This window comes from Panicum virgatum, chromosome 1N (genome assembly GCF_016808335.1).
Source record: "Panicum virgatum strain AP13 chromosome 1N, P.virgatum_v5, whole genome shotgun sequence".
In the NCBI taxonomy this organism is placed as follows: Eukaryota; Viridiplantae; Streptophyta; class Magnoliopsida; order Poales; family Poaceae; genus Panicum; species Panicum virgatum.
In genome coordinates this window covers 15128381-15143835 of record NC_053145.1, presented here as the reverse complement: position 1 = coordinate 15143835, position 15455 = coordinate 15128381, and the positions used below count along the sequence as shown (strand labels likewise).

Sequence of the window (15455 nt, the reverse complement as noted above, 5' to 3'; positions counted from 1 at the left end):
GCCTTTCTTCACCAATGATCACATTCTTTCCTTTAGCTCCTTCGGCTTGCTCTGGCCGAATGAGTACCTTAGCATTGTTCAGATCAATGGTATGAAGAGGAAACATGGCTTTGTCAACTTGCATCTCATGCAAAGCCAATCGTCCTTCATTAATGGCCGATTGTATCTGTCGACGAAAAACATTGCAATCATTGGTTGCATGAGAAGAAGAATCATGCCACTTGCAATATGCACGCCGCTTTAACTCCTCAAGCGGCGGTATGACATGAGACAATTTGATGTTTCCGTTTCTATGCAATTTATCAAATATGCGATCACACTTAGAAACATCAAAAGTAAAACGAGCTTCTTCTTGCCGATTCTTTTGAATCGGCTTAAGTGATGAACAAGAATATGGTATAACCTCTGAAGGCCATACAAGCTTAGCAACATAAACTCCCTTTTTCTCATCATCCGAATTATCAGATTCACAATCAACATGTGTATTGGACTGATGAGATTCACAAGTTTCTTTGGCCCATTTAAATCTGCACTCTTGGCCTAAAGCTGCAACTTGAAGTTGATTAATCAAAAAATAAGTATAACCCTCAAGCTTTTCTTTAAAGTGAGAGCATAAACCACCAAGAGCCAAACCAGCCAAATCTTTTCAGAAATTGACAAATCAGAAATTGACAAATTGAAACATCGGTTTTTTACATCTTTAAATCTTGTAAAGTAATCATGGATAGACTCATCTCTACCCTATTTAACCGTTGTCAAATCTGTCAATTTCGCTTCATTGACTCCACTATAAAAGTGATCATAGAATTTTTGTTCTAATTCGTTCCAAGAGCAGACCGAATTTGGAGGCAATGACGAAAACCAAGAGAAAGCAGTTCCAATCAAAGATAAAGAAAACTAGCAAACTCACAAAGCTTCGCTAGAACTAGCCTCTCCAAGTTGAGCCACATATTGACTAATGTGTTCCCAAGTTGTTTTATTATCATCACCGCTAAATTTTATAAAATTAGGAACACACCAGCCAACGGGATAATAAACCAAATCAAAGTCATCGGGATATGGTTTTTGATGTAAACGACATCCACCCATATCCACTCCGAGTTTGGCTTTAAACATATTAGACAGATCTTCTGCAAGAACAGCTTTGTAATTTCTACTTGTAGATGCTTGTGCGTTAGAAGCTAGATGATGTGTGATAGGATTAGTTTGTGCCATCGTCTGTACAGAACTAACGGGTGTACGCCTTAACAAATCATTATACACATCATTCAGAATCGGCTCATGATGAACGCCCGATCCTCGTAAAAATATAGGCGGCACACTGCATGCTATAGTAGTATATGAGGAATCACAATTTTCCAATTCATTCGTTCGGCTAGGGCCAGCCGAACAAGGAATTGATGCAAACTGGGCTGGTGTTGCTGGGCTGGCCACCGCCACACTGGTCTGACCGGTCGGTTGGACCAGTCTGACTGGTTCGGCCATGTTTGGTAGGGCCGAACATGGTGGTGGTGACTGCCCAATGAAATAGTTCGGCGGCATACTATAAAACGGTTGTGATATAGATGCAGATGCAGCCGATGAACTAGGGTTAAGGGTTCTAGTAGAATAACTATGATTCACGACTTCTCCCTCACCCAAACCTCGTACTTGATTGACAAGATTACGCAATAGATCATTTGTGCGTTTATTTGAATAAATAATTCTATCTCCTATGATGGACACAAATTGTTCAATCAGATTAGGAGATGGAGTGCTTACTTCATTTGTCGCTATAGATGGGAACATTGGCATGATGAATTCTTTCTTCTTGATCACGCCTTGCCGAGTCCTCTCGTAGCATGCAAGCAATCTCCTCGTAGCCTCTTCTTGTTCCTTCTTGAGCTGGGCCTCGAATTGCTTGCGGCGCTCCTTAGGTATGTCGTTGTACTCAACATCGATGATGTCCTCGGGGTCGATCTTAGATGCATCTACAATATCATCGGCCATGGCTGCCAATAAAGATTTCTTCTTCCCCAGTGGAGTTGCCAAAATATGTTGACGCAAATATGGTCAACACACAAAAGCGCTTGCACACGCGGATCGCAAACGATCCTCACCATCGAGGTCCTGCGCAGACCGGTCAGACCGGTTCTTAGACCGGTCAGACCGCTTGAGGCAGAGACGCCGCGAAAACCTAAAACCACGAGCTCGGGAGGGACTCTGTCGGAGCTCGCAGATTTAAGATTGTCCTGGAGTCGGCAGGCCACCCAGAACACCCTCGAACGCCATAGAGACGAGTGAAGAACAGCAAGGGGTTGGAAAAGCTAGGGTTTGGAGATAAAAAGTAAAGGATAAATGTGTTGATTCAATCGGCCGGGGCCCTTCATATATATAGGGTGGGGAGGTCTGTACCCATTAGGAGTCGTAACCCAAACAATTTCTGTGTCAAAATACAACTCCTAACTCGGATTGACTGTTTCAGACCGGTCTGACCGCCCTGGACTGGTCTGACCGGTCAGACCGGGGTGCAGGTCTTCCGGGAGGCATAATTTCCTCATCCAGACTCCAAATTAGACGTTCTATATATGCATTTAGATCGTCTCTACGAGATCTATGCAATGGTGTAGTCCAATTGGCATTTTGACAAAATTACCTAGACTGGTCTGACTGGTTTATAGGATCGATCTGACCGGTTCGCCCAGATTGACTAGCAAACTTGGTATTTGCCAATTTTGGATGTCAACAGGTACCTAATAGTATTTTTTTTCTTCCATCCCTATGTCTTTCTTACAGTTGCAACAAGGGCGGAAGCGAGGCGAGTGCAGGTTCTGCCAGTGATTTCGCCGGTCCCCTTCCACTCCGGCAGCCATTTCAGTGCCGGAGACGGAGGAGGACCGGGGATTCGTTGTTCATATGTATGTACTCCTTCCATATTGTAAAGGAAGTCTTCGCAAAAAACTTTGATCACTATTTTTTTACTATAAAATATTTACTAAATATAGTCAATATATACTCTTACAAAACTACATTTCAAAATGAATCTATTTACATCATTTTTATATTTTCAAACCCATTCTAAAAGAATTTATTTATAGTCAAAGTTAAAAAAAATGTTTGACTTAAGATAAACTCAAAATGACTTCCTTTACAATATGGAGGGAGTAGGTAGGTAGTTTACCTATAACGCCTTGGTTTGGTCACCATTGATGTTGATGGTGGGGCCCACAGACGCCTTGCTGTTGATGGGAACATCGCCTATCACTCAAAGCACAATGCTATTAAATCTTATAATATTCGCTCTCACAGAGAGTCGAACCGTGGACTTGAGGTGCTTCTAAGTCTCCTGTAACCACTAGGCTATATGCTTTTTCATTGGGTCAGCTAATTAATTATGATGGCATGACACTTCAGTTCATTTCTCCTCCTAAATTATTTACAAAGAATATCGTTCTACATTATTTTATCAACTTTTTAGATCGACTTATTCCAAAATATATACAACTTGCACACTATATAGCAGATATAAATTTTTTTTGTACTATATAAGATAAACAGACTTACAAATTTTATTTACAAGTGTAATATTGTACTGTATATCATTGATTAGCGGTGTAACAGCGAGCGCCCTATAGTGCAAGTCACGACAAAACCAAGGGGAAGTAGAGTCGGGATCACCGGATCAGGGCGCTTGGAAAACACAACCATCTATGTTTCGTTGAGAATGACTGGGCGAAATAAATCATTTCACGGTTGACACATGAGTTGTGTTATATGGTGAAATCTAAAGCATTGCAGGGTTCAAAATTTAAGGCTCCTAGAGTATTTTACACAAAAAAGTATGCTAATCTTCATAGTTTTGATGCTAGTTTTGTAAAGCAAATCGGTGGGCCAAACAAGTAAAAAAGACAGACCAATCTCCTTGGTTTTGGTGAGGGCATTGAAAATTAAGCAATTGATTAACTGAACAATGTACTAATAAGGGGTAAATGCGTCTTTTCTCTACCTTCATAATCTATCTGAAAAAATCTAAGGCACCCTATATTTCAGGACGGAGGTAGTAGATATATATTATTTGCTATTTCTATTTTAGAAAATCCATGTGTGGTTTGATATATATAGTTTTTGTTATTTATGTCTTGGAAAATCTGCCTAGTGGTTTGATGCCCATCATTATTACTCCCTCGGTTACAAATTATATATCGTTTTGGTATTTCAAGATGCATAGGATTTGCTATATGTATCCAAACATAGTGTATATCTAACAGCATAGCAAAAAGTATACATCTTGAAATATCAAAACAAACTATAATTTTGAATGGAGCAAGGGGAAATTAGTTATTATATTTTTTCCAACATGGGACGAGCCCGAATTTCATTACCATAAGCAACGAAATTACAACGGGAAAAGGTACCGAACGACGAGGTAGCACTGGTTTTACAGATCCCAGGTCACAACAGAAAACAAACCACTTCCCAACCAGGTGGGGAACTTGAACAAAACTCAACCCAGTTCACAGGCAACACTGGGAGACACAGCAGGAACAAAACTAAACTAGGGCAGCAGAAGAACTTTTCAAAGCAAAATTCAGATTGCAGAGCCAGCAGCGCCTTTCATCTCCGGACTCAGCAGGGAAGCATCATACAGTTGTTGTCTTGGCGTTGTTGGTGGAAGTACAGGGCCGCCTGCTTGAGGGTATCTGCACCAGACTCCAGGACTTCCTTGTCATTTCCCTTCTGAAGACCTGCCCAATATGAAATAATAGAGCTTGCTAAGCAAATGACCTCCGTAGAAGATCTAGTTAACTTTCCTTCGAAGGTGAAATTATTTCTGGTGATCCAAATCGCCCAGCAGATAGCTGAGAGACCAACCATGTAAAATTTTTTTTCCTTCTTTTAGGACTAAGTATATCCAGGTCTAGTATTGTTCAAAAGAGGTAGGTCGGCATGTGGCCCCTAGTACATGAGCTACCATGCTCCAGATATATTTTGCCAAAAGACATTCAAAGAAGATGTGGGGAATTGTTTCTGTCTCATTACAGAAGGCACAACTCAGGTCACCCGACCAATTTCTTTTAAGCAAGTTGTCCTTTGTAAGAATTGCATTATGATTTATAAGCCACATCCAAATTTTGATTTTCAAAGGCATTTTAGCTTTCCAGATATCCTTAAAGTATATCCCAACCTCATTAGAACAGAGATGAGAATACATGGATTTCACAGAGAATGATCTTTCCCATTTCCAGATTGGCAAATTATCTTCGTCATTAAGTGCACAAGAGAATAGGATATCCCTCAGTGATCTCAATTGCTCTTGCAGCCCAGTATCTAGCCAACGCCTAAAAGTAAATCTCCAGTTGTGTTGGGCAATTTTTGCCACAGTTATGTTTTGTTTGTTGCAGATCTCAAAAAGAGTTGGGAATTCTTCTTTTAAGGGAGTAGAGCCACACCAGGCATCCTGCCAGCAATCCACATTAGTCCCTTTACCAATCTTTATCTTTCTCCCTCTCAGGTAATATTCCCTGATTGAAAGTAGGTCGTTCCAAGCAGGTAAATTGGATTGTTTCCCTTTTAGCTGAGAAACACATGAATTTTTCACATATTTTTGCCTCACTATGTCCTGCCACAAGCCTACTTCTTTTCCAACTTCCACCACCATTTGCAGAGCAGACTAATGTTCATTTTTCTCAGATCTTTAACACCTAGGCCCCCTTTCTCTCTTGTTTTACAAATCCTGGACCACTTGACAAGATGATATTTTCTTTTGGTCCCACCTCCTTGCTAGAAGAACCTTTTTCTCACCATATCAATCATTTTTATTACAGTATTAGGTAGAAGAGACATAGACATACAGTAGAGAGGAATGCTACTTAAGCAAGCATTGAGTAGAGTCAATCTTCCACCAATGGAAAGGGAGGCTCCTTTCCATCCATCTAGCCTTTTATTGATTTTTTCCACCAGGGGCAGCCAATCTGCCACTCAACCTGGATCCAGATACAGGCACTTCAAGATACTTAATTGGCCATTTTCCAACATCACAGTTGAACATCTCCGAAAATGTAATTGATTTTCCTAGATCCTGGTCCACCATGATCACTTCACTTTTTTCAAAATTGATCTTCAACCCTGACATGCCTTCATAAAGGTAGAGAAGAAATTTCAAGTTTTGTGCATTTTCCAAATCATCTTGGAGGCACAAGATTGTGTCATCCGCATACTGAAGCAAAGCTATTCCGTTCTGTACATACTCTGGTATTAGCCCTCTAATTATATTATTGCTCTGTCCCATGGTGACCATTTTTGCCCGGGAATCAGCTGCAATATTGAAAAGAAAGGGGGATAAAGGGTCCCCTTGTCTGACCCCCTTGCCACTTTTGAAGTAAGGGCCTGTCTTATCATTAGCTTTGACACTAAGGGTTCCACTTGCCAATACTGCTCTAATCTAGCTACAACATTTTTGTGGAAAATCTCTTTGGATGAGACAGTCTAACAAAACCTCCCAATTCAGCTTATCATAAGCCTTTTCAAAGTCCAATTTTAAGATCAATCCTCCTTTGTTTCTTAATTTGGTGTCATGTAGAATCTCGTGCAGGCTCAACACCCCCTCCATGATATTTCTGCCTTTTAGGAAGGCTATCTGACACTTATTTAGGATTCTTTCCAGAATCTTTTCTAACCTGAGCATCAATGTCTTAGTAAATATTTTATATACAACATTCAACAAGCAAATGGGTTTGTATTGTTGTATTTTATTTGCCTCTTTAGTTTTAGGGAGAAGTGCAATAATTCCATAGTTTAACCTGCCTAGATCCAGATTCTGGTTCTCAAACTCCTCAAACATAAGTAATATATCAAATTTGATTATCTCCCAGCAGGAGTGAAAAAAATTCCACAGGCATATGATCAGGGCTAGGTGCTGTGTTCTTTTCCATAGAAAAAACAACATTTTTTTATTTCATCATCTGAGAATGTACTGTCCAGTAGCTCACTCTCCTCTTGGGAGACCTTCTCCTCAGGGGACCAGCAAAGGGGGTCCAATTTACAGTTTGGGCTATCAGACGGCCCAAATAAGGTTTTGTAATAGTCCGTTGCTGTTTTTAGAATATATGGGATAGATAGATGACACATCAATCACATTTATAATAGAGGCGAGACGAGAATGATCAACCATTGTACTCCCTCCATCTTGTACTATAGAGCATCCTAGAATGTTAATGACAGATTAAGGAGATGAGGAAATGATGCATGTACTCTTTTTTATCTTGTTTGGTTGTTATTTTGCTGATTTATTACCGTTGGGAATAATTAGTTTTCAGAATATCCTAGGATGCATCATATCTAGATACAAATTTTGAACCCTTCAATACTTTATTGTTAGAAATCTAGGCATTTTCTGATATATTTTAATTCCAAATATTACTAATAATTTCATGATATAAATGAGTAATAATGTGTGAACAAAATATGTGCTTGTGTTCATGTTATTCTCACTAATAAGCATGAACAAAAACTTAAAGTAGAATAGGTTTAGTATATACCCCAAGACGGGACCAGTGCCGGAGGCACCAGTTGCGTCGTTACCAGCTGGAATAGACATTCTATTCGACTGGCCTTGCTTGATGTAGCCGAACGACGTTAATGCATGAAGATGTTCGCAGTGCAGTCCCACGAATGATTACCTGGAAGTAGACGAGGTAGTCGTTCTGGTCACCGGGATGTAGACGAAGTAGTCGTTCACGCCGCCGCCAGGAAGTAGTCATTCAGGGAGCGAGCAGTCGTGTCAAGACGCTCCCCAAAAACCTGATTGCCCGCTATCCCGTGCAGGACCTTCAGCAAGCAGAGGTTCCGGAGGCCTGCTCTCGCTAGAACTGTGCGCGCAGAGCTAGCGATGGAGATTGCAGAAAGCAGCTGAGGTAGAAGGGAGAGGTCTCCTAAGTAGGAGTACCTGAAGCAAGTGCTGGTTGTGTGAGGATGAGTGGAGGAGGGGCTGGTTTATATAGGCGTGGAGGTGCTTCAGATTCAATGAACCTGGATGTTATAATGGGCTTTGATGAGTGGCAGTTACTAATGCAATTGAATCACATGAATCTCATTAACCGCCAATGTTTTATTCTCTGTCATCATTCACCTGTAACAATCTCTGAATTATTGCATTCAACAATAAAATGTTCTCATCTCATCTCAGCACATCACGTCGCACCGCACCGCACCGCACGTCCGGCCAGCCACGCCATGCCACGCCCACGCCCACGTAGACGATGAGGAGCAAGAACGCAGCCGCTTCCCGTGCCATAACAATGACAACAACGAGAAGCGTCACAACCACTGTGGAGGGCCCAGCAACTAGCAGGATCCTGCATGCAAGCGCAAGCCTGACGACACCGTCGGTACTATGGATCGTACTCCGTATGGTAAGAAGAATAAAAAACCGCAGGATCAGTTCGACAAGATCCTTCACAACAAGAGGTGCCCAATCCACCCCAAGAGCAACCACTCGATGTGGGAGTGTACAATTCTGCGCAAATCCTTCCAGTCGACACCGCCAGATGCTCCTAAAAAAAGCAGAACAAGGATGACGAAGACGACAAGAAAGACCCTGATGGGTTCCAACAGCAACAAAACATCGTCAACGTCATATTTGGAGGAGATCCTAGCTTCTCCAAGCGGGCCCAGAAGCTGCTACTCAGAGAAATTCTTTTAGTTGAGCCAGCAATTTAGGGACCACTAAAATATAGCGAGGTCCCCATCACCTTCTCCAGGGAGGATCAATGGACCAGCTTCTCCGAACCAGGAAAGTTTCCGCTAGTACTCGATCCAGTTGTCCATGGATCCAAGCTTACTCGAGTACTCATCGACGGCGGAAGCGGGCTCAACTTGATCTTTGCAAGTACACTGGCTAAGATGGGCCTCAACTACATGAATCTGCTCACTCCAAGCAAGGCCCCTTTCTACGTCATCGTTCTCGAAAACTCTTCTACACCAATTGGCTCGGTCACCCTTCCGGTCACATATGGTGCAGAACAAAACTCCCGGACAGAGTACATCAAGTTTGAAGTAGCCGACTTCGAATCTTCCAACCATGCCATACTGGGAAGACCCGCGCTGGCCAAGTTTATGGTAGTACCACATTATGTGTACCTGCTCCTCAAGATGCAGGGCACTACAGGAGTGCTTTCCCTACGAGGAGACCTCCTTAAGTCCTTCGAGTGTGACACGGAAGCAATAGATCATGCTGCCACAATTCGAGTTCCTAGCTCTGTCAGCGAAGTACTTGCTGCCACCAAGGAACTCTCTCTGAACAAGGACTCAATGCCCTCCAAGAAGCCAAGCCAGTCATCGGTTAAGCCAACCGGTGACGTAGGCACCAAGACTATTCAGCTACAAGAGGGAGATGGCTCCAAAACCGCCATCATCGGAGCTGGCTTGGAAGACAAATAGGAACTCGAGCTCGTCAACTTTCTTAGGGCCAACCGAGACGTATTCGCGTGGAAACCAGCGGATATGCCAGGGGTGCCCAAGGAGTTGATCGAGCATGCCCAGAAAGTCGACCCCAAAGCCACACCAAAAAAGCAACGGCTACAACGTTTCTCCCCGGACAAGCGAGAAGCCATCAAGAAGGAGCTGGCAAAACTACTCACCGTAGGGTTCATCAAAGAAGTCTATCAACCCGAATGGTTGGCTAACCCTGTACTCGTCCAGAAGAAGAACAACAACGAATGGAGGATGTGTGTCGACTACACCGATCTAAACAAGCATTGCCTAAAGGATCCTTTCGGGCTACCCCGCATTGATCAAGTAATCGATTCCATGGCAGGAAGCATCCTGTTATCCTTCCCTGACTGCTATTCAGGCTATCATTAGATCGCCCTGAAAGAAGAAGACCAAATCAAGACGGCCTTCATTACCCCTTATGGGGCATACGCCTACAAGACCTTGTCCTTTGGGTTGAAGAAGGTTGGTGCCACTTACTAGCACGTGATACAGCTATGCTTCGCCGATCAGCTACATCGCAATGTTGAAGCCTATGTTGATGATGTTGTCGTCAAAACCAAGACCCAGGATCAGCTCATAGCCGATCTGGAAGAAACCTTCAACAGCCTCCGAAAGTTTCACTGGAAACTCAACCCAACCAAGTGTGTCTTCAGCGTACCCTCTGGAAAACTACTCGGATTCATCATCAGCAACCGAGGAATTGAGGCTAACCCAGAGAAGATCAATGCCATTATGGCTATGGATGCTCCAGCTACCATCAAGAAAGTCCAGAAGCTTACAAGCTGCATGGCAGCCTTGAACCGGTTCTTGTCCAGGCTTGGTGAATGGGGCCTACTCTTCTTCAAGCTCCTCAAACGACAAGACAAATTCGAGTGGACTACAGAAGCCGCGGAAGCACTCGAGAACCTTAAGCAGCACCTCCAGTCACCGCCAATTCTTATAGCTGCACTACCAGGCGAGGAACGACTCCTCTACATCGCTGCGACTACTCATGTAGTCAGTACAGCGATAGTAGTCGAACGCCCAGAGGAAGGACACGCTTACGGCGTCCAGAGACCAGTCTACTTCATCAGCGAAGTACTCTCTGAATCAAAGGTTAGATATCCATCAATTCAGAAAGTTCTGTATGGGATTCCTAATCACCTCCAGGAGCTTCGACACTATTTCGATGAGTACAAGATCTAAGTAATAACTGACTTCCCATTGGTGGATATACTCCACAATCGGGATGCCAACGGAAAAATCTCAAAGTGGGCTATTGAACTGGGAGCCTTGAAAATCAACTTCAAGCCAAGAACAACAATCAAGTCATAAGCACTAGTCGACTTCCTAGCTGAATGGCGGGAAAATAAAATCCCAGCACCTCACCACATTCTAGAGCATTGGATCATGTACTTTGATGGCTCACTCAAGCTCGGTAGAGGCGGTGCGGGAGTTCTGTTCATCTCCCCCAAGGGAGAGCAGTTGAAGTATGTGTTCCAAATCCTATTTAACGTCTCCAACAATGAAGCAGAATACGAGGCACTACTACACGGGCTTTGCCTAGCAGTTTCTCTCGGCATCAAGCGACTACTTGTCTACGGCGATTCTCTTCTCGTCATCAAATAAGTAAATAAAGAATGGGATATCAACAAGGATACAATGGACGCATATGATGAAGAAATTAGAAAGCTCGAGAACAAGTTTTCAGGATTGGAAATCCACCATGTAGACCGTGACAATAACATGGGAGCCGATGTCCTCTCCAAACTTGGATATACTCTAGCAGCTATTCCACCCGGAGTCTTTGTTCATGAACTACACCACCCATCAGTCAAGGTACAAAGTCAACAAGCTACTGACGAGGAGGCCCCGGCCATAGTCAGAGAAGTGCTAATGATTGAAGAAGACTGGCGGATTCAATTCATCGACTTCATCAGGGAGTTCATGCTTCCACCACACGTTGATGCCAAGATCGCTGAAGCTGCCCGCATTATTAGGCGAAGCAAGGGTTTCGTTCTCGTTGGCGACAACTTGTATAAGCTCTCTGCTTTAGGCATCCTTATGAAATGTGTCACCCTTGGAGAAGGCAAAGACATCCTCAGGGAGATACATGAAGGAGTCTGCGGCAACCATGCCGCATCACGAACACTCATCGGCAAGGCTTACAGATCAGGATTCTTTTGGCCAACAGCTGTATCGGATGCAGAAGACCTTGTCAGACGATTCCCCGGCTGCCAATTCATCGGCAAGAAAACTCACATCCCAGCACACAATCTGATAACAATTCCTCCGTCATGGCCATTCGCCTGTTGGAGTCTGGACATGATCGGACCTCTAACCATAGCTCTAGGAGGATTCAATCATGTGCTGGTAGCAGTCGACAAGTTTACCAAGTGGATCGAGTATAAGCCCATTGTCCATATCTCATCAGATAGAGCAGTGGATTTTATCTCTGACATCATACACCGGTTTGGATTTCCTCACACCATCATCACAGATTTGGACTCTAAGTTTACATCGCAGTCTTTCTGGGATTTCTGCTATAATTCTTGCATAGAGGTCCAGTATGCTTCAGTAGCTCATCCTCGAGCAAATGGTCAAGTAGAGCGTATCAATGGCTTGGTACTCGACAGCTTGAAGAAGAGACTCTACGACACCAACTCCAAGAAAGGTGGCAAGTGGATTCAAGAACTACCTCATGTGGTCTGGGGGCTGCGAACGCAGCCTAGCAAAGCGACTGGACAATCTCCCTTCTTCCTCACATATGGGTCAGAGGCTATACTACCCGCAGATATCATGTGGAAATCTCTAAGAGCAGAGGCCTATCAAGAAGGAGAAGCAGATGAAGCTCGACAACTTGAGTTGGATTCAATCGAAGAAGCCAGGATCAATGCTTTGACCCAATCAGCTAGATATCTTTAAGGAGTCAGACGCTATGATGATCGCAATGTCCAGCAAAGATCTTTCAGTATAGGAGATCTAGTTCTACGAAGGATTCAGGATGAAACAGGATTGCACAAGTTAAATTCCAGATGGGAGGGACCTTTCATTGTATCTAAGGTTACAAGACCCGGATCATAGAGAATTACCAATGCAGATGGTAATGAGGTACCCAATTCCTAGAACATCGAGCACTTGCGCAGATTTTATCCTTGATCCAAGATACATGGTGATGTCAGTTGATCTCTTTAATAAAATCAAGGGTTTCCATTAGCCATTTGACTACATTAAAGGCAGTTTTCAACCTGGCAGCATCATATTGGATTATTCTCCGATAGGTTTTTTCTGACCAGGGTAATCTCCACAGATTCATACCAACCTGGATAACCTGACCAGGATAGCTTACACAGTCTCCCTATTGGGATAACTATACAAGCCACATCCTTGTCCTCAATATAAGGACACAACCTACTCGCTGGCTCGAGAAGATCTATGGATACCTTTACTAGTTTGTCCAACTTGGATAACTCGACAGAGTTCATCTTAACAGGTCAACTATAAGGAACTCCAGCCTTGTGTTAAAGGCAAAACTACTCGCTTGCTCGAGTATGTTATGGATACTAATAAAATTTGTCCTTCTAGGGTAACCCAACAGGGTTCACCCTAACCGGTCAATCTTAGTAGTTACTCCAGTCTACATGATAGACACCCTACTCGCTTGTCCGAGAAGGTTTTGGATATTTTTTGAGATGGTTTCATCTTGGGTAACCCGACGGGGTTCATCCTAACAGATCTATCTTAGAAATTACTCCAGTCCTTAGTCAGGACACTCTACTCGCTTGCTCGAGTAATTTATGGATATTTCTACGAAGTTTTTTCTATTTGGGTAATCCGACGGGGTTCATCCCAACTGAATAACTACGGAGATTACTCTATGCAAACATTCTACTCGATCATTCAAGTAGTTTGTATTTATCCTATGGTATCAGATCATGCTTCTGAAGAGACACCAACAGGATAAAAGCAATACATACAAAGACAAGTTCTTACAGAAGATGACAAGAGCTGTTACAAGCAGATTATTCTAACAAGTTCTTCAAAATCTCCTCAGCAATTACTTCTGATTCTTTACAATAGCTTTGGAATTTTTCATCAGAACAATCAGCAGCTATTCCTTTGGCTATGGGAGCTAAGTTATACTGAGGCCAGTAAGACTTGACAACTCCAATCATATGGGTCAGATAATTCTTGGAGGTGGCCGTCATGACGTCGATGAATTTCTTGGGAGCCTCTTCTAAACGCTCTACCAAAGACTTACTACTCGACGACCCCTCTTCAGAACCTACCATATCTACAATGACCTAAGCTGCTGGTACTAGTCGAGTATGGTCAATTGAAGAACCTGATAAAAGGACATCTCAATGATTATTCAATCAATTGGTGAAGCATCATCAAGAGAAGGATCAAGTACTTACAGGCTTGAGCAGTCTGTAGTTGTTCCTAGAGTTTGGCTTTCTCCTCCTTAAGGCTTTTGATCTACTATTTCATCTTATAAAATTCTCGAGTATGCTCTCAGTTCGCTTCATAGAGGTTGTTCCGCGTAGCAAGGTATTCATCAAGGCATTTGGCAATTTGTGCATTTTGCTGGGCCAAGGTTTTCCGATTTTCAACAGTCTGATACAAAGCCTGTGACTTCAGGAAGGACCGATTGGCAACTTCCTACAAGTGCAACGAATAATGGGTTAGATGTCACTAACTACTTGTTATAAGCAACTACAGCAGAAGAAGGTTTACCTTGGTATATTTGAAGCTCCATTGCATATAATCTGCGAGCTTCTTTACATTGTTTATAGTTAACAATGGATCATCAAAGAGCTCCTTTCCCAATTCCTCCTGGGCAGACTGTGGCAGAGTCTGAAAGGGTACTAATCGAACAGTAGGATTCCTTGATCCTTCAGCTCCACCACTACCAATTCCAGCAGCACTTGAGGTACCTTCAGCAGCTGCAGAAGGAGCAAGCTTGGGTGCTTCAGGATTCGACTCATTTGATGTCCCAGGATTCGGCTCATTTGATGTCCCAGGTGTGTCTACATTCGGACATATAACAGTTGAGTTCTCGATCAACCCAATTACTGGCGACTCAGGGGCTGACGAGTAGTTGTTTCTAGATTATTCTGCATCCAGTTACAAAAGTCCTGAATCTGATGCTTCTCATGTGCTGGAAGATATTGGATCCTAGCCAAGAGAGATTCAAAATAAGAAAGCTGAGGCTAATAGGATTTAACTAACGAAGATCAGATTCTTATTGGCCACTGTCAAGACGGGGTATTTTCCTCTGCAACAAAGATCCAGGAGCTGCCTTCCGCTTCTTACTATCATCAGAAGGGCAGCATCTTCCGAAGACGGAGGCATGCAGTACCATGTCTTATAATTCTTCTACAAAGAATGCAAGGATTCATCAGAAGATCAAAATGCATATCTACAAGTACTCGATAGTGTTTCTCAAACACTTACCCAGGTCTTTTCAGGAGGATTGACTGCCGAGAAGAGTGTTGGCAGTACCAAAGACTTGTCAAAATTATCGAGTACTTTACAACATCTTCTGATCGCTTCAGAATGAGCCATCACTTCTGATGAGAGTCTGGTGGGATCTTTCGTACCTTCATATCTGAAAGCAGGATGTTTCCGACGCTGAAGAGGTTGAATCCGACGACTAACAAAGGAAAAGGCTACATGATCGCCAGTAACTCCTTTGTTTTTGAATTTTGCAATGGCGCCAAGTATACATTCGACTTGCTTGCCACCAGGTCCTGTACTCAACCAGCTCGCTCGGACTTGGGTGGTGCCAGCAACCCTTTCTGGAAGTGGACATTCAAAGTTCCTGACATGAAACCAGAAACTTTTCCACTCGGTTCCTTTACCCACTGGATCATAAGATAAGTACTCATCTCAGGTCTCAGGACGGAGCACTAATTCATATCCCCCGATGACGGCGGGGTTGGTAGCATTTGGAATGGGTACAAGGGTGAAGAATTGTTGGAAAAGATGGAAGTGGGGAAGGA

General features: G+C 43.1%; 1 protein-coding gene across 1 annotated transcript; it reads left to right on the top strand.

Annotated features, from left to right (window-relative positions):
* The first annotated feature begins 11112 nt into the window (after nucleotides 1-11112).
* LOC120653343 lies at nucleotides 11113-12352 on the top strand. Its single transcript, XM_039931102.1, has 2 exons — nucleotides 11113-11667; nucleotides 12272-12352. Exons 1-2 carry the CDS (start codon nucleotides 11113-11115, stop codon nucleotides 12350-12352), a joined length of 636 nt encoding a protein of 211 aa, XP_039787036.1.
* Nucleotides 12353-15455: the final 3103 nt, after the last annotated feature.

Bases quoted from the DNA above. Each gene is read 5' to 3' on its own strand.
- LOC120653343 (XM_039931102.1), top strand. From the start codon at position 11,113: ATGGACGCATATGATGAAGAAATTAGAAAGCTCGAGAACAAGTTTTCA. The intron at 11,668-12,271 runs GTCAGACGATTC...CTCTAAGAGCAG, and splicing joins TATCGGATGCAGAAGACCTT to AGGCCTATCAAGAAGGAGAA.